The following is a 27,161-nucleotide window of genomic DNA, read 5'->3' as shown; positions in this document are numbered from 1 at the left end:
GCTGTTCTGCCTGTTTGGTTGTAGTAGGACAATTTGCAACTGCAAGGGACCTTGTACACTCCAGATAGTAGGGGAAGTGGCTGGTCTTTGGTGGAGCTGATAAGAGATTTCTGATGCTTTAGAGATACCAATTTCTTATGTGGTTTGTAACTAGTTGAGAGATCATATTTTCTTAGGATTTTTGTTAGTTTTTCAGATGTACCCCTTTTTGTGGTGATAGATTTAGATTAATCTGTTCTATGAGGGGGGGGGGATATTGTGTTGTGGTTAACTAGTTTTAATGTTTTTGGGATTTTTTTGGGGGGTTGTAGCCATTGACTAAGAAGGTGTTAAGGATATGGTTAAGTTCAGTAGTTAGGGCATTGTTATCTGAAATGATTAATTTTGTCCTGTTATATAAGTTTTTTATAATCCCATATTATTATGAGGAGTGGTGGTGGTGTGACTGTTGGTGAATGTTTCTGATTTGGGTGCTGGTGGGATCATATTCTATAGGGTGGTAGGTAGACTGGTCTCAAAGTAAACAGGCAAGCTTACCTGTGTAATTTGATTGGTTTAGAACCACAGTGGCATTTCCCTCATCCACTTTAGTAATTGCTATTTTTCTGTTGTTTTTCATTTCTGCAGAGCTTTGAATTCTTTTGATAGGTAGCTTTTTGGTGGTTTGGCTTTGATAAGAACACTGGCTACATCGAGTCTGATATTGTTGGCAATATGGTTGGGAAGGCTGCGATACCTCGTTCTACCTGTAGGGACCTTTTTAGGTGCTATAGCAAAGTTGTGGCTACATGCAGGTACACTGATGACTTCAGGGTAAGGGATGATAAGTTTATTATCGTGTTGAGAGGTAGTTGAGGTTTGGAAGCTGAGATTTGACATATCTTATCCACTCCACAAAAGACAAGCCATTTCCCAAGACCTACTTGGAGTATACCAGGTTCCTTGCAGTTGTAAACTGTCCTACTACGGCCAAACATGCAGGACAGCCAATATCAAGATATCCGAACACAAGGACTACATCCGATTCCACCACTACAGCCACTCAGGACTTGCTGACCAATCAGTGGTGGACACTCACCACAGAATATGCTGGAAGAAAGTCACTTTATTAACCGCAGCAAGTACAAGTACGAAAGATTATTCCTTGAATCAGCTTCAGTTCAGAAAAACTTCCCAAACTTCAACAAATTTGGATGCATAAGACTGCCCCAAATTTGGGAATCTTACATTCTAAGATCGTCAGCCCAATGTCTTAGAGTCTTTTTAGGACTCTAGAACCGACTTCAGTTGCCTTTCTTCAGCCTCTTTTGCTTAATGTGAGTGCCTGCATGCACATATCATTGTTTTGTGATCTCTGAAGATGGCAATGTAATATTGCTAAAATATAGTTATTAAAGTTTTTATAATTAATAATTTAGTTTACATTGTCATTTCCTAAAAAATTCGAAGTTTCTCATAATCTTTTTTTTCCTTTCTTGCCATGCTGGTCACCTTGCCTGAGCTTTGTACTGTTCATGAGTTTGCTAGTATCTTTCTTTTTATATACCTTCCACAGCATTTTCTTCTTCTGCAGCTTGTTCTTAATGATATTACTTATCCATCTAACTCCTATTCGATTAACCCTTTTTAATCTAGGTATACAATTTAATACTGCTTCCTATAGATGATATATACAATGCACTACTAACATTCTTACCCTGCAGTGTTTTATGACATGATATAGATTTGTTTTTTCCTAAACATGTCATAATCACTTGCCTTGTAGTTCCACAAATACCCCTTCTTGATAGAATATTCCACATGTTTTACAATCTTCAAGTCAAGACTGCATGGTCTGGTCACTTTCACCAATTGGAAGCAATGTTTTCACACTTGTTATGGATAGCTCTTCTAATTCTGTGACAAGGTCCAATATTCTCCCATCCCTAGTCCTCTCCATCACATGCTGCCTTAAGTAATTACCTTTTAGCAGGTGTATAAATTCTATTTCCTTCCTGCCATGTGATCTTTCTTCCTTCCAGTCCATATCTCCATAGTTGAAGTCCCCCATAATAATCACTGAACCTGTACTCATTGTACTAATTTGGCGATGCACGTCTTCCAGATCATCTGTGAAACTCCTTGACCTGTAGCAACAGCCAACAGTATATTTTATCTTACTGGCATTAATCTCATTCCAGATTGCTTCAAATGAACAACCACCCTCCCACCTGTTGCCACTCTTTGTGGCTGCAATTCATCTGCTATCATCAGCAGTATTCCTATCCCCCCCCCCACTCATCCTATCTTCTCCACCTTCTCTGAAAATACTAAACTCTTCACATTCAATCCCTGTAACTACATCTGCTGTTAGCCCACTAATGCCTATAACTTTTGGCAAGGTTGTTGCACTAACCGATGCCAAAAACTCCTCCCTCTTGTTCCTGATACTTCTGTCATTAGTATATAGAAACTGCAGCAACCCTCTAGTCCCCCACACACCCCTTTACTTTCTGAATTGACTACCCTATTCAATATTTTTGCTTGTGAAACTAGATCCCTCACTTGGTTATTTTAGAGTTTTACAAGGAAAATACTCCACTAAGATCTATTGCAGAAGTATTGATTCTCCTACATATAAGCTCTCAAAATATTTGGCAAAACTCTAAAATATTTGTTGCACTCAATCTCCTCTTTCCGTAAGAATTCTGAAGATTTTATTTTGAGTGTGAAAGACTGACATTTTCAAGAAGATGAAATTATGACTAGTTTCATTGTCATTTTCCTCTTTACTAATGTGGCTACAGAGGAAGTTCTAATTCTTTTAAAGGATAAGTTATCAAAAAAAAAAGTTATCTCTTCTCACCCATTGTGTTAATTCTGGTTATTTTCTTTTTAAAGATACTATTTACAAACAGGACTGCCCATTGGCTATGGGCAGTCCTTTATCTCTCATACTAGCAAATTTATATTTAGAAACATTTCAATAAAAAAGCTATCTATTACAATTATCAATTACAAGCCTAGGTTATGGAAGAGATATATATTGATGATATTTTCTTAATCTAGAGCAGTGGTCGGCAATCAGCAGGCCACATGCAGCCCAAACATGCATTTTTTGCGGTCCATAAAAAGTTGACCATACTTACATGGCATGTGGTCCATATGTTAAATTATTTAAATAATACATTTTATAATATGAATAATAAATTAAAAATAATTTTATACCTCTACTTCGTGATATCAGCATGCACGTTGGCACGATTCAACCGTGTGAGTCATCATGAGCGGGGGATAACAAAGGTGACTTAATCCGACAACAATCGAGATTTTGGCACACTTTTGCAGTCGTGTTCCCTGGTCCATGTTTTAATATAATTCAATAATCAGCTATTATTTTCAGAGGATATATATTTGTTAAAAATAATTTCAAAAATGGGTTCAAGAAAACGGAAAATTGCAGAAGGAAGGAAGAGTGTTTAATGATGAATGGAACAGCAAGTACAGTACTTCTTTATTGAAAATGGGGATAAGCTCCTTTGTCTTATTTGTCATAAAAGTGTTGCTGTTATGAAAGAATATAATATCAGACATCATTACGAGAATGAACTTGAAAGCCAATACAAGGATTTGAACTGTGAACTTAGAAAAAATCAAATTAATAAATTACAAGCTTCTTTGACTTCTCAGCAAAACATATTTAAAAAGCAAAGCATTCATAATGAATCAGTTGTTCATGCCATGGTTGTTTGCAACCATAGTGGAACTGGTTGTGAAAGAAGGAATGCCTTATACAGATTCAGAATTTATTAAACAATCTTTATTAGCTGTAATTGAACAAATATGCCCAGAACAGAAGACTTTAAGAGGTGGTAACAAAAAGTTTCGAGACTAGGTTTGTAACATGTCAACAGATGGCAGCACAAGGCTGCATGCACAGTCACAGGGAGCACCTACCTTCATAAGTCAGTGTGCCAAAAGACATCGTCCTGTGTACATTGGGAGCTGTGCAACTGATGCTATTCTGACCACCTGCATTACTACATCTGCGATTTCATCATGGACTGCAAGTTAGAACAAAGAGCAAACGTGGAATATTGCATGAAACTGGGCAAATCTGCCACAGAGACATTTGACATGATTCAGCAAAAGATATATTTTGGTGATTACACCAAATTTTTTATTATTCAGTTATACAAAATAATACTGAAATAATAGTTCCCGACAAGTTTCGTAAATTGTAGGATTTACATCTTCAGGGGGTAAATAGTATAACTTAAAATTTAAACAAGAGAATTAATAAATACAAATCATAACCATCTGGCTATTCATAAACTCAAATAACAGAAGGCAGACATAAAACGTTATTGACGTTGAACAATATTCGACGATGTCACATGTTCTCGTTCATACAGTCCGAGCTCAGATTGATGTAGATTTTTTATTAGAGCTGACCACACTTGATGGAGAATTAAACCTTGATTTTTATTGCATTGGGTTGGGTTTTTTAGCATATTAGCAGCTTCTTTAAATTTTCATATATTACTGTTGTTTTCTATGTGTGACATCATCATTTTTTGCCAGAGTACATCATGTCCAGTGGAAGTGGTATGGAAAGCAAGACCCGTTTTTTTGTTCTCTTTTGTATTGTATGTCTTTTTGGTGTTCAGCCATGCGTATTTCTCCAGATCTTCCTGTCTGTCCTACGTAGCAAATCCCGCAAGAGCAATGGATTTTGTAGACTCCTGGTTTTTTAAGAGGATGATTAGGTGGTTTTGGTGGATGTAGGAATAAATAAAAGTAGCCTTCCTTCCTATGGAAAAAATCTCAAGATTCCTACATCCACCATAACCACCTCATCATCCTCTTAATAAATCAGCACACACACTACGGCATGCCTGTAGTGTGTGTGCTGTTGTATTTTTGCGATGCGATACAGCCTGCTGCAATGATAGTGTGCACTTAGCTTTACATTGAATATGAGACTGATGATACTTGACTCTAACCAAGGTGTTCCATTAAAATTTCAGGATTTGTGAAGTGTTCTGTCGTAGGAAAAGTTTGAGAAACCCTGTCATAGAGAGTGGTGAATGAGTGGAATGGATTACCAGTAAGAGTTGAGTTGAGATAGGTTTTATGTATATAAAAGTTAGTGTGGGTATTCCTCGATGAATCTTTAGACTCCATGGAGATGCTGCATAATGATAATCATAATAATAATAAATGGATAATTATTATGGACATTTCAAATTATCTGAATATTAACTGGGTGGCAGTGAAAACTCATGATAAGAACAAAGGAGAATTTATTGTGTTGTTGTGTGACAACTTTCAAAGTAGCATGTGAAAGAAGCAACTCAAGCACAAAAAAATGTTAATTTTGGTCACTGCATCAAAGGTGTCTCAGTTAAGGATGAGACAGTGATCATGCCATACTCACCTATAAAGTAGCCAACTATATGGATGATTCAATTAAGACAGGTTATATGGCTGAACTATAAGACTGAAAATTATGACAAATTCAGGAGAATACCATTGTTTGTCTCTTGGTATTAGTTGTTGAATAGGAAGGGTATCAGCAGTGCGTGAGCAGCTTTGAAAAGGTGTTTGATAATAATGTTGTTAAAAATCAAAACGTCACATCGCTGCAGCAGATAATTTCATTCAGTATTTGTGTATTGACCTTGGCAGACTCGTAGCATTCTGCAACTGCTGCATTTATGTATCCATTCTGTTATGTATGTTAAGCCAGTTTTTTTTTTTTTTTCATGACAAGTGCTTGTGCAGTTTTTACTTTTGTGATATAACTGTAAGATAATTTAAAGAAGAATGGACAAAAAAAAATTATATGTTATATTTATTTATTATTTGAATAATGAATAAATAATAATATATATTATTTCTCATAATCTGAAGGTCATGAGTTTGTTCCTCATTTAGGGCACAAAGCTTTTAGCTGGCCTGGTTGGCTGAGTGGTTAGCGTATCCTCTGTTAAGCCAGAAGGCTGTGGGTTTGAATCCTGCCGTGGGCATGGATGTTTGTGATCGTCTGTGAAAATACTAGTGGTTGTGGTGAGCGGTAGATGGTGTAGTTGTGGTTCGTTGTAGTTGGTGATTAAGTGGTGGAGACAGAGAGTTATAGAGTGGGTGGCCTCCCTCGATGAGTCTTTGGACTTCCTGGAAGTGTTATGTAATAAATAATAATTTGTAATTGTGTATTTGCTAAACTTTTTTTAAGAAATGTATCGGATTGAGTGAGGCAGCACGTACAATAAAATTTATAACAGTTAAATCCAAGTTAAACTGAATGTGGCCCACATCAGCATTTGAGTTGTGGATCCCTGCTTAATGATTGTCTGTCTTCTCACATATTAAATTATTTGTTTTAATTGATTTTCTTATTATAACTTTTTTTGCATGTTTTACATGTTCTAGTCAAAGATACTCAAAATTTTCTTATTCATTTTATATCTTTTACTTATTTCATTTGTTGATTTATCTTTTGCTCTCTATTTATTTTTTAATCACACTTAATTTTTTTCTTATTATTTATGGCTACACTTACCAGAATTCATCTGCTGCTTATTTAATAAATTGACAATCAAGTCCTTATAATTCTGGTAGTAAGACTTATACGTTGGTTAGACATAACTGGTAATTAATTTACGGAATTAACAACGCATATGAAGTATTTAATTAAAGATAACTTTAATGAATCACTTCTATATTTCGGCAATGTCACATTGCCATCTTCAGGAACATAAAGATATGGTACGTGCACTAAGGAACTAACAAAGCAAATGAGGAAGAATGTAAGAAACTAATTTTGTTCCTAAAGTCCTAATGGTGCCCTCTTGCGGGCTAATTTGGTAGTCTTGGCAGTTGGGCTGAAGTTCTCATAATGAAAGTCTCCCAAATTTGGGGCAGTTTCATGCACCCAAATTTGTTGAGGTTAGGAACGTTTTTTAGAGCTGCTGAAGATTCTTTGACTAATCTTTCGTATTTAAACTTGCTGCGATGGATTATTTTTGTTTTCTTCCAACGAATTTTATGGTGGGTATCTAAGGCATGGTCTGCCAACCCAGAGCGGCTGTACTGGTGAAAACGGATGTAGTCTTGGTGTTCTGAAATCCTGATATTTGTTGTTCTGCCTGTTTGGCCAAAATAGGACAATTTGCAGCTGCAAGGGACCTGGTATACACCAGGTAGGTCTAGGGGAAGTGGTTGGTCTTTGGTAGAGCGGATAAGGGATGCCAACTTTTTATATGGTCTGTAACAGGAAGTAAGGTCATATTTTTTGAGGATATTAGTTATTTTTTCAGAGGTGCCCTGGATGTAGGGGATAGTGATAGACTTGGTGTAGTCTTTATTGTGGAGGGGGGGAGGGGGGTTGTGGTTTACAGGTTTTAGTATTTTTTGGATTTTTTTGGGGTTATAGCCATTGGCTAAGAAAGTGTTGAGGATGTGGTTTAGTTCCATAGTCAGGGCCTTGTCATCTGAGCAGATTAATTTTGCCCTGTTATATAGTGTTTTTATCACCCCATATTGTTGTGAGGGGGGGGGGATTGCTGGTGAATGTATCTGCCAGTGTGGGTGGGTTTTCTGTAAACAGAGAAAACCAAAGATCCATCAAGCTGGCGGGTGATTAAAGTGTCTAGGAAGGGGAGGGTGTTGTTTTCCTCTTTTTCTAAGGTGAACTGGATTCTGGGATGTTGGTTGTTTAAGTGTGTTAGGAAGGAGTGGAGTGTGTCTGAACCATGTGGCCAAATAGCAAACACATCATCCACATAACGAAGCCAAATAGTGGGTTTTTGTGGGGCGGAGTTTAAGGCTTTCTCTTCAAATGTCTCCATAAAGAAATTGGCCAAGGGCGGGGAAAGTGGTGAACCCATGGCTGTCCCCTCTATCTGTTTGTAGAACTTTCCTTGCCAAACGAAATAGCCTGAGTTCATTGTGAACTGAAATAGGGCTGAGATATCGGGAGGAAACTTGGCTTGGATGAGCTCAAGGGTTGTTTTTCTATCTTTTTTTGTATTAGTAATACATTCTATCTGAATGATAATTACATTATTATTTTTCTTTTTTTTTTTTTCCATGATAAATTCAATTATTCAGTTCACTTATTCATTTGAATTGAATAATTGAAAGAAAAAAAAAACTGATGTCAAGAGGTCTACCTTATCTTTAAGATATTATCATTGTGCCATCAGGATGAGAGAGAGGTGGAAACATAGAAGGATAGAAGTTGCATCCTCCAACTTTGCCAAGGGACCAAAAGGCTCCACTGCCATTAGGATAGGAGACAATCTTCATGCATTTGGTCTCTTACAAAGTCTACTTTGGTTGTTGGTATCCCTCTGGTTGTATTAAAAGTCTATACTCTGGAATTCAGACCCATCCTGCATCATCTCTTCAAACTGTCATACTCATCTCATCTCTATCTTACAGTCTGGAAGCAAGCTTTTATCTGGCCTGCTCCCCCAAAAAAAGGGAGATAAAATTTGACTGGTGATGATGACCTTTTTGATTATTTTCTTAAGAGTACTGAGATGGTTTGACAGTCAAATTTTATCTCCCTTTTTTTGGGGGAGCAGGCCAGATAAACGCTTGCTTCCAGACTGTAAGATAGAGATTGCTTCATTGCTTAGATACTCACCAGTTATTTAGCAATAATCAGTATGAATTCTGTCCTTCTTGTAACAGAGCACATCTTATCAAGATACCATGTTATGGTATCATCAATGAAACTCTTCCTCCTATACATTAGTGATCTCTCTCTCTCCATGACATCCAATCCTAATCATATTGTTGCTGATAACGGTAATCTTCATTATCAAATGGGAGGAGGATAACTTATTGACTTTAATGTTATCAAAACACAATCCTGTCTTTTCCAGGGGGGGGGAAAAGACTATGTCTCTCTATTCTCACTTTTAAAATTCCTCTTGCCTACCAGGACCATTTCTCTTTCATTGGATTAACTCTCACATCTAATCCATCCTGGCCTCTATATAGATCCATAGATCCATAGCCTCCTCAGCCTCCAAAAAGATTGGCGTTCTTTTCTGTTCCAAAAGTTTCTCAACTCTGGCACTCTATAAAGTTCAGATTCACCCATCTTAGAATACTCTTCCCACATTTGGGGGGGGGATGAACTTAAAACATCCCTCAGAGTACTTGATTGATATAGCAACAAGCAATTTATGTTTAAGTGATAATCTCTTCCTCACTCTGTTGCTCCATGTGCTTTCTTGGAGATGCTGTGTTGTTGCATTATGTTTCTTCAATAGGTGTTTCCATTGACACTGCTCCATTGAACTGGCTGCTGCCATTCCTCCTCTTTCCTGTAGTTATGTATGAACATGAGCAGTTGCTGGTCAGCATCCATATACAGTTTAACTCCAGAACCATTGAACCAACTTCTCATCCTCTGCCTTTATTTCCTACACCTCTGCTCTTTGAGCAGTCTTCTCCATATGACTACAACCTTTAAATATTCAAAAAACTCCTCAACTAATTCCTTTCTTCCTTCTAACTACTAGCTTACAGATGGCACTGTTGTATCAAATGTCTTAGGACCTCTTATATGTGGGGCTGATATTGAAAGAGTATGTCTATATTGGAATCAGAAGAACAATCTGGCATGCACCTTTCATTTAAAAGGATGTCAGTTTGATTCTTGTCATGATGTGAGGAGTCTTTATGTGGGTTTTTTGAATGTCATTCTCTGTAGCTACAATAGCATTTTCTCCCCTAAACTGAGTCTCTTTTTCTTCCTGATAGACATGCAAACCAGCCCAGGACAGTTAACAGACAAAAAATTGGGAGTACCTTTTCTTTCCCATTCTTTTCATTTGTTCTCTATGAGTCATGTGACTTCATGGATGGACTTATTAATAGTAATGTTGACTAAATCTTCAATTCTTGTAGGATTGTTTATGAAAAATTCTGATAATACTTTCCTTCCAGCTGGTTTATCTGCTCTGTGGAGAAAATAATGTCGTTGGTGTTTTGTCGTCATCAGGTATAGGCTTTTTATGTCCTGTTCCTGCTCTACAGATGAAGTTGATCTTTCCACCTTAATTTTGGATGTCTGTGGTCTCTTCTTCCTGTAGGTTTATATTTATATACTAATTTGGGGATCCTATTGTTATTCATCCTTTCTATGTGGTGTAGCCAATTTTGCTGATATTCTTCTATTTCTTGTATGATGTTTTTTGTATCTAATCGTTTTCTTATTTCTGTTTTTTTTTATATTTTTTTTTATCTAACCTAGTGAGTCCCAGGAGAGGTCTTAGACTCTTCATCTGTGCTGCTTCTAGTCTTTGTTTGTTTCTTTGTTTCAGAATCCAAGTTTCACTTCCAAATTTGAGAGATGGTTTAGAGGTCATGTTAATCTTAATTGAATTTCTTTAGTCATTTGTTTTTCAAAATTTCTTTTAATTATGCCATTCATTCTATTATTGTAAATTTGTAGTCTTGATTCCAATTGTGAATCAGTATTGTTATTGCGAGATTATATTTCCCAAGTATTTGAATTCTGTAACTTGTTCTATTATTTTATTGTTAAGCATAATTTTGACTTTTTGAATGGTGTTTCCAGACATTGCCATAGCTTTTGTTTTTTGTTTCAGAGATTTTCATTTAAATTTTTTCTGCTATTTCATTTAGATGGTTAGTTGCAATTTAGAGTTTATCTTCTGAATTTGAAAATTAGTACTTGATCATCTGCGTAAAGTATTCTATTTAGTTGTATATTATTTGTTAGTTTAACTCCATCTTTGACAGTTGTTTTCCATTCTTTTAGGATTCTGTTTATATAAATGTTGAATAGGATTGGGGATAAGCCACAACCTTGTTTTACTCCTTTATTTATAGTTATAGGTTCTGATAATGTTCCATCTGCAAATTTTTGTTTCTCTGTATAGACTTTTTATTGCATTAATCAATTGAGGAGGTATTTTATCATCTTGTAATATTTTCCAGAGTAGATTTCTGTTCAAGTTATCATATGCCGTTTCGGGGTTAATAAATACAAGAAAAGCGGACAGATTAAATTCTTTTCTTTTTTCTATGATCTGTTGCATTGTGAAAGAGGCATCTGTGAATTTTCTGTATATTTAATTAGTCTGTTCTTTAAAATGTTTGCATATAGTTTAGATGCTGTTATTAAGAGAGTAATGCCTCTGTAATTTTCACATTTGTCCATGTGACCTTCTTTTGTGAATATTTATTACTGCTCCAGTTTCTCATTCTTTTGGGATTTTTTGATATTTCCAGATATTGAAGAGTTTAAGTAGGTTTTCTTTTAAGCTATTGTCTGCATATTTAAAGAGCTCAACACATATTCCATCCAAGCCTGGGCTCTTTTTCTATTTCTTGAGTTTTTCAATTCTCTTTCTAATTCTTCCATTGCTGTTTCTTCTGTACTTCTGTGTATTGATATCTTCAATTTTTTGAGTTTTGTCATTGTTTTGTATTTCTTGTTTATCATTCCACAATGTTTTATAGTGTTTTATCCTTTGGAAATTCGATTATTTCTTAATTGGTCATTTTCTACTGTTTGTAGTTGCCTGAAAATTTTAAAACCTATTCTTTGTGGTCCAGTGATATCCCGCTCTAATGATTTAACATATTTACTCCAATATTTACTGGTGTTTTCCATACTGGTGTTAATCCATATTTACTGTTGTTTTGTTTTTGTACATTGTTATTTATATATAATTCCTAAACTAATCTATCACAATAAATGGCAATGATATTCACAAGATGTGTCTGATTATGTCAACCTTGCTAACACAAATGCATAAATCATGATATTACAAATTTATTTTTTTTTACTTATATCATTTTAATTTTTGTATCTGATATGAATATTTATTTTCACAGGGTTTAAACATGAAAAATTATTCATCTTTCTTTACAACACTACTTCATCTGGAAGAAATTCAAATAACCCTTGAAATGAGAAAATTTGATATGAAAGAAGTAAGTTATGCTTTCCAGATTAAATGCAGTAAATTATTAAGAGATTTTCAATTATTAGTTAATTCTTTCTGAATAGAGAGATACTTATATGTTTATGCTCAAATTTTTTTATTTTAATAATAACAATCCCTGAATGTTCTATAATAACAATTATAGAACATTCAGGATCCCTAATATAGTAGCACCAAAGGATTGCCAAGAGTTAACAAAGAATCTGAAATTACTTCTTCTTAATGCCTGTAGATTATGGTTTTTTGGAAATTATTATTACTGTGGGCTTCAGGAGTCCAGGGACACATTGAGTGATAACCCCTTCTTACACGCATGCGTGCACACACACACACAGTTATAGCATACAGTTCCATTGCATTGATGGAAATATTGTAATATTAAAATCATCATTGGCCATAGACTATTTATATATCACCCTAGAAAGCACCGATGCTAAAATTTGAGTTCTGTCCCCCCCCCCCAATTGCATTGCAGTTTGAATTGTTTCCACAGTTACATGATTGCAGTGCTGATTTGAAATCAAATGAAATATCAACAGCTTAAGAAATTTACTTTTTTTTCTTGCATAATGATGTGTTAAAACCATGAATCATCATAAAATATTTTCTAATATGTTGCCATCATTGATGTATAGTTGTCAAAAGTGATAGCATACCACTATCACTTTTGACGACTTCAGAGCATTTGATCATGGAATCCTTATATTTCTAATTAAAGACATCTATTACAAATAATAATTATTCCCTTATCCTCTTCTCTTCTCAACCGAATGGTTGGTGGGATAGTAATTCTACTTTACTAGGGAATAATTAGAGAACAAGATGGTTTCCCATTGTCTTCCATATCTGGTAAATGCTTTATCTATAGATATGTGTTCATGGGACTGGTTTGTGGGATGAAACACCTGATGTCCAGAGTCAAAACCCTGTCATTTCCATATGAGACTAGCTGACTCACCTTCAGTTGAAGAGGACTAATAAATTTCTTTGCGTAATGCATGGGATTTGAGCTCAGGTCTTTCTAACTAAGAATTTAGTTTATACTGACTGAACTACGGAGGCTCCATTATTATTGGTAATAGTAGTATCAGTAGGGTTTTCCCTGCCAGTTTATCTGGTGTTTTTCATCCCGCAAGCAGGCAAACCGGCCCCGTGAACACACACGGATACAGCCAAGAATACCTTGAGGCATAGAAGTGACCATTCTATCCTCGTATTTCGGTTACGAAATCCAAGCATGCTTGGAAGGTTGTGGGCCTTAAAGGCCTGTTAAAGCCATTGGGATAGATAGTATTAGTATGGTCACATGCACACGCACACACACTCATGCAGACCTACACCCACATATTCAAATACCAAATCAGTGGATTTGGTATTTGAACCTTTCACAAAAATTTGTTGAACCATTTATATTTGGGGCTACAAAGGCACAATGTGTCAAAGTTTTATATTGCAATAATTCTCTTAGTGAAATGCGTGCAAACCAGAATTTGTGAAATGCACAAGAAGTGGTTCAGTTTTAGTTTCAACCAGATCACTTTTCTTAGACAATTTTGCTAAAGAAGTTTCAGTGATATTAATAATTCTGCTCTGGCTAGATAAAATTTAATGAAATTATATATTTAAGATCTATATTAAAATTTACCACATTTGATTTCAATTTGAGTATTGTTGGGTATTTGAGTATTGTATATCTCTCTACATAAAAAAGTTTGACAAACTTTTTTATATAGAGATAAATCACTATCTACACAATGAAGTGGCAGGTATAGAATAATATTGCAAAAAAAAAACAAAAAAAATAATTATTATTTAAATTTTAAATTATTAAAATTTATATTTCAATGAATTATGAAAGAATTTGTCAAAAAATTATTGCCGAATTACTTTTTTGATCAATTGCATTTGTGATGAATTGTTGTGTGGTGAACCATCATTTGATAGATTGGCTTTTTGATGAATTGCCATTTGTTAAATTGTTGTTAGATGAATTGTTTATTTAATGAATTGTTGTTCAGTGAGTTGTCTTTTGGTAAACTGTCTTTCATTTAAGTTGAAAGTTTATTTTTCACTTGGTTAGACTATAATAAATTTAGTTTAATCCTTTATCCAAGTGTGAGCAAACAAAGTTTGCGCCTGAAAATATCTTCATGGCTGGGGCAAGGCAGTACAACACCAGGCAACTCGTAGCAAAGGTGGACCAAGCTAACATCACCTCTATCTCAGTATCTCCCATAATGCAAAACACATCTCCCTGCGGATATGTATAATGTTATGCATTAAGGGAAGGGCCACTACCCAGACTAGTTTCGACCTTTATTGAGGTCTTCTCAGTGGGAGCCAGGCCCAAAAGTGGAGATACCAGACAGAAACAATGGCGAGGTCATCTTTACCTATAAGAGCTGCCAAAAGGTGTGCCACCTTTATATTAAATTAATCTAGATTTAGAGAAAGATGTTGAAAGTTTATTTTTTACTTGGTTAGACTATAATAAATTTAGTTTAATCCCTTATCCAAGTGTGAGTAAACAATGTTTGAGATAGGCGTGATGTTATCTTGGTCCACCTTTGCTACCAGTTGCCCGGTGTTGTACTGCCTTGCCCCAGTCCTGAAGATATTTTCAGGTGCAAACTTTGTTTGCTCACACTTGGATAAAGGATTAAACTAAATTTATTATAGTCTAACCAAGTGAAAAATAAACTTTCAACATCTTTCTCTAAATCCAGAGTAATTTCATAAAAAGGTGGCACACCTTTTGGCAACTCCTGTAGGTAAAGATGACCTCGCCATTGCTTCTGCCTGGTATCTCCACTTCTGGACCTGGCTCCCACTGAGGAGACCTCAATAAAGGTCGAAACTAGCCTGGGTAGTGGCCCTTCCCTTAATGCATAACATTGTACATATCCACAGGGAGATGTGTTTTGCGTTTTGGGAGATACTGAGATAGGCGTGATGTTATCTTGGTCCACCTTTGCTACGAGTTGCCCGGTGTTGTACTGCCTTGCCCCAGTCCTGAAGATATTTTCAGGCACAAACTTTGTTTGCTCACACTTGGATAAAGGATTAAACTAAATTTATTATGTCTTTCAATTAAGTTTTTGATGAATTTTCATGGAACCTTGTATTTTATTTTTGAGCATGCATTGAACATTACCAGACATTTTGCTCATTTTCAGCTGTTCAGAAGGAGAGTATTTTGCATTTTCTGGGTCTTGAATATATGAATATTAAGCAGACATTGGAAGAAAAGTCAGAAATGGAAGGCTGAAAGAGAAAATCTTTTTTAGAAAAGAGATGTGTGAAGTTTATTGTAGTCATTAATCCATATAGGATTTATTCAATTAAAACCAAAAAAACTACAGCAGTATAAATTGGGAAGAGGAAACTGCATAGTAATAAGGGAATGAAATTTCTGGAATTTTTGAGGAACAAATATCTTAGCCAACATGTAATAGAAGGAACACGAGGTTCAAGAGTTTTAGAATTGGTCTTAGCATCTGAAGAGCTGATTATAATTGAGATAGCATCTGTACCCTCAGTTGGAGAGAGAGTGACCATTTGACTTGGAAGATGAATAGACATGCAAAAGCATCAAAGAGAAAGGAATGTATGTGGGATTATAAGGCAAGTGAATAGTCTTATATCAACTTGGGGCAGTTCCAGAATTAGAAGTGCAAGAAATCATCGGTGCTGGGAACTTGTGAAGGAATATTTATTAGCAGCAATAGCAAGATATATACTGCGAGTGAAGAAAATAACACAATTTGGTGTAAATTAGATGACAAACAATATCAAACAGTAACTGCAGGGAAAAAAGAGGCCATAGAGAGCAGATGCATGAAAAATATAAGACTCAGGCCAGGAGAGTGACTAGTATGGGAAGGAAGGCAAAACTGGAATATTAGAAGAGGTTCAAAAAAAATTCCAAAGGAATTTTTTTTTTGCTGTATGGCCAGTAGGAGGAGAAATGATTGTGGAAGAATGGCATTATTGGATAAAAATCGAAATAGAGTGACTAATGCAAAGAACATAGTAGAGTTGTTCAATTAATACTTAATTGGGGTATGTCATCCTGAATAAGTAGATTTTAATACTAGAAGCATAGGGCAGGTTTGAAGAGGTTTAGAAGTGCAAGAAAAGAGTGTGTTTCAAATACTGAGTACTCTGGATGTTAATAAAGCAATAGGACTGGATGGGATTTCCCTACTGATTTTGAGAGAATGTGCTAAAGAACTAACAGCTCCATTGACTTGGTTTTTCAGTGAAAGTCTGGTCATGGGAATGGCACCCAAGGAATAGAAGGAGGGTAAGATAGTTCCATTGCATAAGAGTAGTTGCAGACTGGAAGCTTCAAACTACAGACCAGTTTGTATTTCATCAATAGTTAAGATCTTGGAAAAAATTAGTGAGTTAGTGAGGAATTATTTACAGCATTGGGAAGATGAGGGTAATGTTATCTGTGAGAGCCAGCATAGATTTGTTAAGGGGCACTCTTGTTTTGGTAATATGATTGCCTTTATAATAAAGTGACAAGGGCAGTTGATGAGGGAAAGGCATATTTTGCCTTTTTTTTTTGCAAAGGCATTTGACAGGGTACCACATGATAAGCTGATATTTAAGTTGCCGACATGGATTTAGATGTCAGGTAAGTCCACTGGATTCAGGATTGGTCTCTGGAGTTGTGTATATACATCTGTGGTAATCTGTACACATTTGTGATAACCCTGCAAGAGGATTTGAATAAACTGGATGGATGAAGAAATGAATGGGGGTATCCATTTAATGCAGCTAAACGTAAAGTCTTGAAGTTTGAGATACATCGATGGGAGGCTGCATGCTCTGTTGGAGGGAGGCAAGGGATCTGAGGTGATGATTGATAGAAACCTGAAATTCAGGAAACATATTGAGAAGGATGCTGACCTGCAGCGATAAGAGTTGTCATTCCACTGTATAAAGCCTTGATCAGATAACAACTATGGTATCAGGACTACACAATGTTAGTTATGAAGATAGGCTGAAGGAATATGGAGTGCAGAGTTTGGTAGATAGAAGAAGGAAAGATGATATGATTGAGACTTTTAAACTATTGAGAGGAAGTTACAGGGTTGACACTGGAGAGTTTTTGTTTGGTGGAATGAGGGGAAGGAGCAATGACAACGTGCCATCGCTGGAAATTAAGTTGTGAGCAAGAGGGTGAGGAGTAGTTTCTTTGCATGGAGTGTAGTTGAACTATGGAATGCAATGTCTGATAGAGTGGTGAGAGCACAGTCAGTCAATGAGTTAAAGGAGCAGTATGAAAGACTATGTTTCCTAGGATGGGCCTCTCATGATGAGTCCTGTGATGCCATGGAGGCCTGAATCATAAAAATAATAATCATTATTATTTAGGATTTTCAGTCGAAAGGATGATGTGATGCTTTTTGTGTGGTTTTAGTTTATTTTTTGAATAAAATATGTTCAGACTATTATACAGAAAGTGAAATCATTCTAAAGTGATAAAACTGTTGATATGGTTTTAGTAATTTATTCAGTGGAACTTACTATGACTTTCAGACAATGCAAATTAAATTATTGAAGTGTTTTGATGAAGAGAAGATATATTTTAGTATTTTGTGATTTAGGATGATGGAAGAACTCAACTTAGCATGTTGTTCTTATTATAGGAAGAAAGTTTCTATATTAGTTTTAACTCTTGTGTGAATTCAAGAGAATACAATAAATTAAAGACTTAATTCTGTATGTTAGTCAAGTAGATAATAGTTTAATATCCAACATTTCACTGACTGATATCTGTCAGAATTTTCAAAGGATACACTGCTAAGCAATAGAAAGAAACAAAAAGTAGGAAACTAACCGACAATTCTAAAAATATATAAAGTTATCACTGTGCATTATACAATGATATAATATGTATGTCGCAAGTACAACGTTTTTGTTGAGAATTTATTGTAATTTTCATGAAAGTTTATTTCTTTTTGGTTAAATGATCTAATTAGAGTTTTCCATATATCTGGTAAGATTAGGCCTTGATTCTTATTTAAGTTACCTGTTGAACGGGCAACTGTAGCAGCTTCTTTAAATGTTCTGGAATGGTAGTTCTCTTCTATGTAGGGCATATGGCTCATATCTCATTCAATATTATGGTTGGTAAAGGCAAAGTGGGTAGAAAGGCCTGATATATCGTGTCTGTTGTTCCTTACATAGCCTATGTGTTCCTTCTTTCTTGTTTCAAAACTTCTAGATGTTTGTCCAATGTAATTAATACCGCATGAACAGGGTATGCTATAAACTCCAGAGTATTTGTAGAAAGGATGGCTATCTTTCGGTGATCTTATAAACTTTTGAATGGTCTCAATAGGTTTGAAGGGTACTCTGATATTATATGGTTTTAGAAGAAGAGCTAATTTTTTGGATATGGTAGTAACAAATGAAATTGTTATAAGTTGATGTATTGGGTTTCATCTCGTTGTCTTTGTGTATGTCACTAAAGAGAATCTTGTTGATGATTCTTGTAGGGTAGCCATTTAGGGATAGATCTCTGGATATTTTCATTAATTCTTCTTGTAAGTCACTAGGGTCTGTGGTACACTGTATACTCTTTTTTTGAGCATATGGATAATGCTGAGTTTCTGGGATATGTGGTGAGACGAGTCGAAATGGAGGTAGCGTCCTGTGTTAGTAGGTTTTCTATATACCGACAGGTTGATGCTATTGTCAGTTTGTTTCTTAATAAGAACCTCTAGGAATGGAAGTTTGTTATTTTTTTCTAGTTCCAAAGTGAACTTGATAGTGTTGTGGAAGCAATTAATTTTGGTTAGATAATCTAATAGTTCCTCTTTTTTGCGATTCCAAATGATGAAGATGTCGTCAATATACCTAAACCATGTGGTTAGTTTAGGAGTAATTTGGGATAAAATTTGAGTTTCCAGATTTTCTAAGAATAGGTCGGCACAAGAAGGAGAGAGAGGGCTACCCATGGCTAATCCATTAAGTTGTTTGTAGTATGTTTTTTGCCATGTAAAATAGTTCAAAATTAAGCAATGCTTGAACAACTTGGTGATGTTTGGTAGGAACAGGTTTTCAAAGATGTCGATGACTTCTGAAGCTGGGATATTTGTGAATAGAGATGTGACATCCAGGCTAGCCATAATATTATCTTCAGAGATATGGATGTTTTTTTAATTTTTCCAAGAAATGTTGGGAGTTCTTGATATAAGAAGCAGTGTTGTAAATGTGTTCTTGTAACATTTTGGCTAGATATTTTGATAGTCTGTAAGTAGGTGAATGGATACCATCTACTATTGGACGTAATGGTATACCTTCTTTATGGATTTTGGGAACACCATATAGTCTTGGAGTTAAGATGCATAGATTTTAGTTTTTCGATTAAGTCCACAGGCCAGTTGGTCATATCACGTAATAGTTCATTGGTATCAAGATGGTTTTTGTGAGTAGGATCTGTGTTAAGAACATCATAGACCGATGTGTCCGATAATAGATTTTTGATCTTTTCTTCATATTCCTTAGTATTTAAGATGACAGTGTTGTTGCCCTTGTCAGCTCTCAGTATAATGATTTCTTTGTTGTTAAATTTCAGTAGTACTTTTCTTACCATAGTGGTAGGGTTGGTGTGAAAATATCTAGAGGGAGCGGAGAAGATTACGCTGCTTTTTAATTGTAAGTCATTGGTTATTGTGCGTGGGGGTAATGAGAAGGCTTTCTCTAAGTTGCAGATAAAGTCAATTTTTGGAATAATAGTTGGTTTCAAAAGGCAAAATTGAATCCTTTTTTGAGGATAGAAATCTCTGGTTTTGTTAAGCTGTGATTAGATTGGTTCAAAATGACTTGGTTGTCTGGTAGGGAAGGTTTGGAGTTGATGTGATTATCATATAGTGCATTAATTTTTTAATTTGTGTCTTTTTACTTTGATTGAAACTTTTTGTATAACTTTTTTGAATCATGTTGTCCAAAAGTTGCCAAGTTTCTTCATCTAGGATATTAGAAACGTCTGTGAATAAGTCATAGCATTGAGAGTCTATTTGGTTGAGTATGAATCTCGAATGACAAATTCTCTCACTCTAAGTAGAACAAATGCTGTATTGAGGTAAATGATATTAGCTCTTTTTTGACTTAAAAAGTTGTTTTTGGCGAAGAAATTTTGGTATAACGTTGTTGTCGCGACATCTTTTTTAAGAATGTCAAATGGTTCAAATACCTACCCTTTCTACATTTTAAACTTTCAAGATTGCGTACCTTTTGTTTTGCGATTTCGTCGATTCTGTTCATATTATGACCTTTTTCTTGACCACTGGTATTAATAAATTAAAGACTTAATTTTGTTTGTTAGTCAAGTAGATAATAGTTTAATATCCGACGTTTCACTGACTGATATCTGTCAGCATTTTCAAAGGATACACTGGTAAGCAATAGAAAGTAACAAAAACTAGGAAAGTAACTGACAATTCTAAAAATTGTATAAAGTTATCACTGTGCGTGATACAATGATATAATACGCGTGTCGCAAGTACATTTTATTTGTTGAGAAATTTATTGTAATTTTCATGAAAGTTCATTTCTTTTTGGTTAAATGATCTGATTAGAGTTTTCTGATAAGATTAGGCCTTGATTCTTATTTAAGTTACCTGTTGAACGGGCGACTGTAGCAGCTTCTTTAAATGTTCTGAAATGGTAGTTCTCTTCTATGTAGGGGCATATGGCTCATATCCCATCCAATGTTATGGTTGGTAGAGGCAGAGTGAGAAGAAAGGCCTGATATATCCTGTCTGTTGTTCCTTACATAGCCTGTGTGTTCCTTCTTTCTTGTTTCAAAACTTCTAGATGTCTGTCCGATGTATTAATACCGCATGAACAGGGTATGCTATAAACTCCAGAGTATTTGTAGAAAGGATGGCTATCTTTTGGTGATCTTATAAAAGCTGCTACAGTCGCCTGTTTGACAGGTAACTTAAATAAGAATCAAGGCCTAATCTTACCAGATATATGGAAAACTCTTTAAAAAAAAAAAAAAACAAGAGCTATACAGTGTACCACAGACCCTTTTGACTTACAAGAAGAATTAATGAAAATATCCAGAGATCTATCCCTAAATGGCTACCCTACAAGAATCATCAACAAGATTCTCTTTAATGACATACAGCAAAGACAACGAGGTGAAACCCTATACATCAACTCTATAACAATTCCATTTGTTACTACCATATCCAAAAAATTAGCTCTTCTTCTAAAACCATATAATATCAGAGTAACCTTCTGAGACCATTCAAAAGTTTATTAGATCACTGAAAGATAGCCATCCTTTATACAAATACTCTGGAGTTTATAGCATGCCCTGTTCATGCGGTATTAATACATCGGACAGACATCTAGAAGTTTTGAAACAAGAAAGAAGGAACACACAGGCTATGTAAGGAATAACAGACAGGATATATCAGGCCTTTCTTCTCACTCTGCCTCTACCAACCATAATATTGGATGGAATATGAGCCATATGCTCCTACATAGAAGAGAACTACCATTTCAGAACATTTAAAGAAGCTGCTACAGTTGCCCGTTCAACAGGTAACTTAAATAATAATCAAGGCCTAATCTTATCAGAAAACTCTAATCAGATCATTTATCCAAAAAGAAATGAACTTTCATGAAAATTACAATAAATTTCTCAACAAATAAAACGTTGTACTTGCGACACGCGTATTATATCATTGTATCACGCACAGTGATAACTTTATATAATTTTTAGAATTGTTGGTTACTTTCCTAGTTTTTGTTCCTTTCTATTGCTTACCAGTGTATCCTTTGAAAATGCTGACAGATATTAGTCAGTGAAACGTCGGATATTAAACTATTATCTACTTGACTAACATACAGAATTAAGTTTTTAATTTATTAATACTAGTGGTCATAAAAAAGGTCATAACAAGAGAATACAAGTTCTGCAGAAAACAAGAAACTAAAGTTTCAGAAGTTTTCTTTATAAAGGATAATTGTTAGGTTGTTTAATTATGAGAGGTAATTGAGTTGATAAGGTGGTTTTTTAATATTATGAACTGAAGTATATATTGAAGCTTGCATAGTTCAGTTATATTGGTTTTATATTATATATATTTGTTTTCTTTTTGTAAATTAAAATGTTTTCTTTTGGTTATAAAAGTTTCTGAAGATGCCATCTCACAATGGGTTGAATGTCTAATAGGTTAATTTAAGATGATAAGTTTTATATGGGATATCCTGTAATATAGATGTATGTGGAAGTTCAATTGACAGTTTAGTTGTTTCAGGTAATTTTATTTTGAAATTAAGAGTGAGGAGAGTAATTTATGAATGGTGCAGATGACAGGATTACATGTACAAGGAAGTGAGTGAAAAAAAAAAAAAAATCTCCCTCCCCTACAATTTACTGTTTGATGATGATTTAACCCTTCAGACATGTCTAACCCTTTGGTAACTTTGTAAGCAAGTGTTCTTGCCAGAAAGCAAGAACTGTTGAGATTTTTACAGGATAGTTAACCATTTCTTTCCCCAGCCCCCATTTTATCTTGGCTCGTGACTGGCATATAGCTGATGAATCAGTCCTAAGGCTGGGTCATAAGTATTCATGGCTGTAAATCCATGTATGTTTATGGGGCTGGTTTGAGTGTTCTGAGAGAAGAATAATCCAACTTTCTGGGTGAGAAATTCCTCTAACTCCATATGAGACTGGCTAACTTACCTTTACTTGAAAGATACCAGATAAGGTTTCTCTCTTCACGGATAGGAATCGAACTCAGGTCTTTCCGATCAAAGGGAAATTATACTGACTGAGCTGTAGGGATTCTAATGCACTGTTTATTTTGACGTAAAACTGGCATATAGCTGATGAATCAGTCCTAAGGCTGGGTCATAAGTATTCATGGCTGTAAATCCATGTGTGTTCATGGGGCTGGTTTGAGTGTTCTGAGAGAAGAATAATCCAACTTTCTGGGTGAGAAATTCCTCTACCTCCATATGAGACTGGCTAACTTACCTTTACTTGAAAGATACCAGATAAAGGTTTCTCTCTTCACGGATAGGAATCGAACTCAGGTCTTTCCGATCAAAGGGAAATTATACTGACTGAGCTGTAGGGATTCTAATGCACTGTTTATTTTGACGTAAAAATGTGGACCTAACAAACCTAATTTGACCAGAGTCCAGCTTATTGTTCCCCAAGTTTCTTTTCTACAATATTCCATTCTTTTTTCCCAAGTATGCTTCTAAAGATTTATTTATCATTGGTAAGTACTTATTTATATAGGTTTACTCCAGTTTATCTGGAATTCACACTTCTAATCAGGCATTCTGAATTACATAATATAGACAGTGAAAAATTTTTATCCCTCCATATTTAAGCATTTCTGGTAAAATATCAATTAGTTCATTCCTATGTATTTTGCTAGTTTCAGTATGTTCATATGCTCACCACTGCTTGCCTCCTTTAACATTCTTTAAAAGTAATTTCTCTGGGTATCCAAAATATATTTATCTTTACAATTTTTTTTTTTATCATCCTTTACTTTTTTCTTTAACACTACTCTTTTCTCCACTTCTAGGCTTGCAGAACAGTTTGCCACTTTCATAATATTTATTTTCTATTTAAGTTAAGAGATATTACATCCCATATTTTTCCATAGCTGAATATAGAAACTATAAAGAGTTCGGCGAGTCCGAGCATAAGCAAATACCTGGATAGTGCAACACCTGACCCATTTGGTAGTGCAACACTGAGGCAACTCGTAGTAAGGGTGGACCAAGCTCCATTCACTATTCTTGGTATTTACCCATAATGTGAAACCTAGCTCCTAGGTGCTGTATTACTGTTTTACATTATGAGAGAAGGTCACTACCCAGACCAGTTTCAACCTTTATTGAGGTCTCATCAGTGAGTAGGTAGACCTAGATAATACCAAGTTTGTAGCAAACAGAACTTACATACCCTGCTATGCTATAAGAATTCGAAGCCTTTGGCTCTTCATATAATTAGTAATTTATTAGGACACCTTCTTGGCAAGTAGTAGATTTCATCATCATCATCAAATTCCTGCCATGTACCCTCAAGGGGGTGTACAGGATATGATAGTACTACATGAAAAAAATTACATCATTACTAACTTCCTATCTACAATTTTCCTCCAAATCAGTCTGTTACTTGTCAAGACTCCAACATTATTAGATCTTATATTTCTATCGTTTAAGGCACTTTGTACCGTATCAATCCACCTATATCTTGGTCTTCTTCTGGGTCGTTTTGCTGCCAACCTGGCAGAGAACACTTGTTTTGCTAATCTTTCCTCGCCCATTCTGTTTAAGTGACCATACCATCTGAGATTAGCTCTGCTAATGCATTTCTGGATGCTGACAATGTCAAGTTCTTTCCTAATATCCTCATTTTTAATATGATATTGCCATTGATGCCATCTGTTCATGCCTCTAATCTTTCTGAGGACTCTCATATCTGCGGTCTCTAGTCTTTGGTCAAGTGTTTTACTTCTGACCCAGCTCTCAGATCCATAAGTTAAAACTGGTTTGAACACAGTCTTGTATACAGCTAATTTAGTGTTCCTACTAATTTCTATTTTATTCCATATGAATTTATTCAATTGACTTCCCACCATACCAGCTTTGCTGATTCTGTTGTCTATTTCTATATTTAATTTACCATCTTCACTAAAAATCATGCCTAAGTAGCTGAAATGTTTTACTTGTTCCACAGGTTCTCCATTCACAACACAGTTGACATTTTCAATGATTCTGCCTATTTTCATTGTCTTTGTCTTTTTATTGCTGATCTTCATACCATATCTATTACAACAGCTATTCAATTTAGTCAGAGAATCTTGCAGACTTGTAGCAGATTTATTTAGAAGTATAACATCATCTGCATAAAGCAAAGAGCTGACATTAACATCTCCAATTTTGATATCCTGTTTAATACCACTTTCCTTCATAATGTGATCCATATAGATAATGAATAACAGAGGGGATAATGTACATCCTTGTCTCACACCAGATTTAACATTAAACCATCTTCCTATACTTCCTTCAGTTCTAACTGCTGACTTACAACTCAAATAAAGACTAAGTATTGCTTGATATAATGCCCCATTGACACCATATAACTGTAGCGTATTCAATAGCTTCTTTCTTGGCACCTTGTCACATGCCTTTTCCAAATCGACAAAACTTAAATACAGATCTTTGTTATATTCCCATGCTTTCTCAACTATTTGTCATAAAGTGAAGATCTGATTCTGACAGCCTCTGTTTGGCTTGAATCCAGCTTGTTCTTCACGAAGCTTTTCTTCCACAATTCTTCTCAACCATTTCTCAAGTATACTTGCATAGATCTTGCCAGGAACACTCAGTAGGGAAATACCTCTGTAATTCTCACATTCATTTTTATTTCCCTTTTTATATATGGGTACTATGAGAGCTCTACTCCAATCATCGGGAATTCATCCCTCTGTCCAGGCTTTCTGAACTATGCAGTGCAGCCACTGTACGACTCTTATACCACCATACTTCAGCATTTCTGGTCGAATATCATCTACTCCCGCTGCCTTTCCACCTTTCAAGCCTTTGATGGCTTTTTCTACTTCAAGTATGGATATGTATTCCTGCCTGCATGCCTGGTCAGTGTTTTTTACCACTGTGCTGTCATCGCTGCTTGTTTCATTTAACAGTTTTTCACAGTAATTACTCCATACTTCAAGGATATCTTTTTCTCCCGTTTTCATGTCACCTTCATGTAGTAGATTTAAATATACTATTTTATAAAGTCAATCTTTGCACAATTGAACTTTTATATATTGCTTCATTAATGTTCAGGTTTTCATTGTAATTTCTTGAAAAGTTTTTCTAAGTTACATGAATTTAACTGGGATCATATTTAAATGAAAATATGTTGATTAAAATATATTTAATTTTATAACTACCATATAACTTTTTTTCAAAAAAAAATTAGAGTTGTCTACAGCCACATGGAAATCACCTTGCTCTTGCTGTGCCAGGACTGGCTGAAAGAAGGCCATCTTTGCTCATTGGTGATAAGGTATTTCTCTCAATTCCTGATGAAGAAGCATCAACCTTACTATATGAAGGCTATATTCATGAGGTATAGTAAAATTAAGAATGTACTGATATCTCATTGTTATATGAAAGTTAGAATTTATTTATTACATATATTTAATTTCTTAAATGCCATCAGGTGGTAATGTTATGCTCTCTTGTGGCTACAACAACTGCATCTGTGTCTCATATCCATACACTGCTTAATAATTCTGAATACATTCATATCTCATTGTTATACAGAAGTGAGAATTTATTTATTTACATGTATTTCATTTTTTAAATGCCATAAAATGGTTATGTTATGCTCTCTCATGGCTGAAACTGCAGCTATATTTCATATCCATAGACTGCTCAGTAATTCTCTTGTAATTGATCTCTCCATTACGGATTTAATAAGGGTTACATGTTGCTCATTGTTTTGTGTAAATTCTTTCACCTGTTTATCAATGAACTGCTGACATGCTATCCACTTTGCATTGCTTTTTCTTAATTAACAGATCTTTTCACTAAACGAATCAATAAACTGACATGAATATCAATCTCTAATTTCTAATCATGTTCATTGAACACAGCTCCTTTCTTCTAGTAGTAAACTTTTGGTAACACTTAAATCACTAGATAACATGAGCTTTTCTGTATATAACTAGTCAGTGAGCTGCTGTCAATGTAAGTGAGCCTTTTGCTGGCCTGGTTGGCCGAGTGGTTAGCATATCCACTTTCCAACTAAAAAGGCTGTGGGTTTGAATCCCATCATAGGCATGGATGTTTGTGATTGTCTGTGAAAATACTAATGGTGGTGGTGGTAGGCAGAAGATGGCTCTGGTGTAGATGATGACGGAGATGGAGAGATGTAGAGTAGGTGCCCTCCCTCGATGAGTCTTTGTACTCCCTTGAGGTGTCGCATAATAATAATAATAATAATTCTGACAACCTGAAATACCTCATCTCAGTATGAAATACTGCATATATATATATATATATATATATATATATATATATATATATATGTGTTGTAATTAGGATGGACTCAGGATGTATACATTTATAAAATTAAAATTTAACTGACTAGAACCCGAG

The 27,161-nt window shown here is 35.2% G+C and overlaps 1 protein-coding gene across 1 annotated transcript in view; it reads left to right on the top strand.

Moving 5' to 3' along the window:
* The first annotated feature begins 11,862 nt into the window (after positions 1-11,862).
* The window catches only part of LOC150109826 (RNA helicase Mov10l1-like), a 422,682-nt gene continuing 407,383 nt past the window's right edge, over positions 11,863-27,161 (top strand). The window contains exons 1-2 of the mRNA XM_090414598.1: positions 11,863-11,967; positions 25,978-26,127. Coding sequence (XP_090270724.1) covers positions 11,878-11,967; positions 25,978-26,127 — 240 coding nt within the window. The 5' untranslated portion in view covers positions 11,863-11,877. The remainder of the gene's footprint in view (positions 11,968-25,977; positions 26,128-27,161) is intronic.

The sequence above is a fragment of the Typopeltis vanoorti genome, chromosome 1 (assembly GCF_054136105.1).
Source record: "Typopeltis vanoorti isolate ZY-2024b chromosome 1, IOZ_Tvanoo_1.0, whole genome shotgun sequence".
Lineage (NCBI taxonomy): Eukaryota > Metazoa > Arthropoda > Arachnida > Uropygi > Thelyphonidae > Typopeltis > Typopeltis vanoorti.
This window is presented reverse-complemented; position numbering and strand designations above follow the sequence as displayed.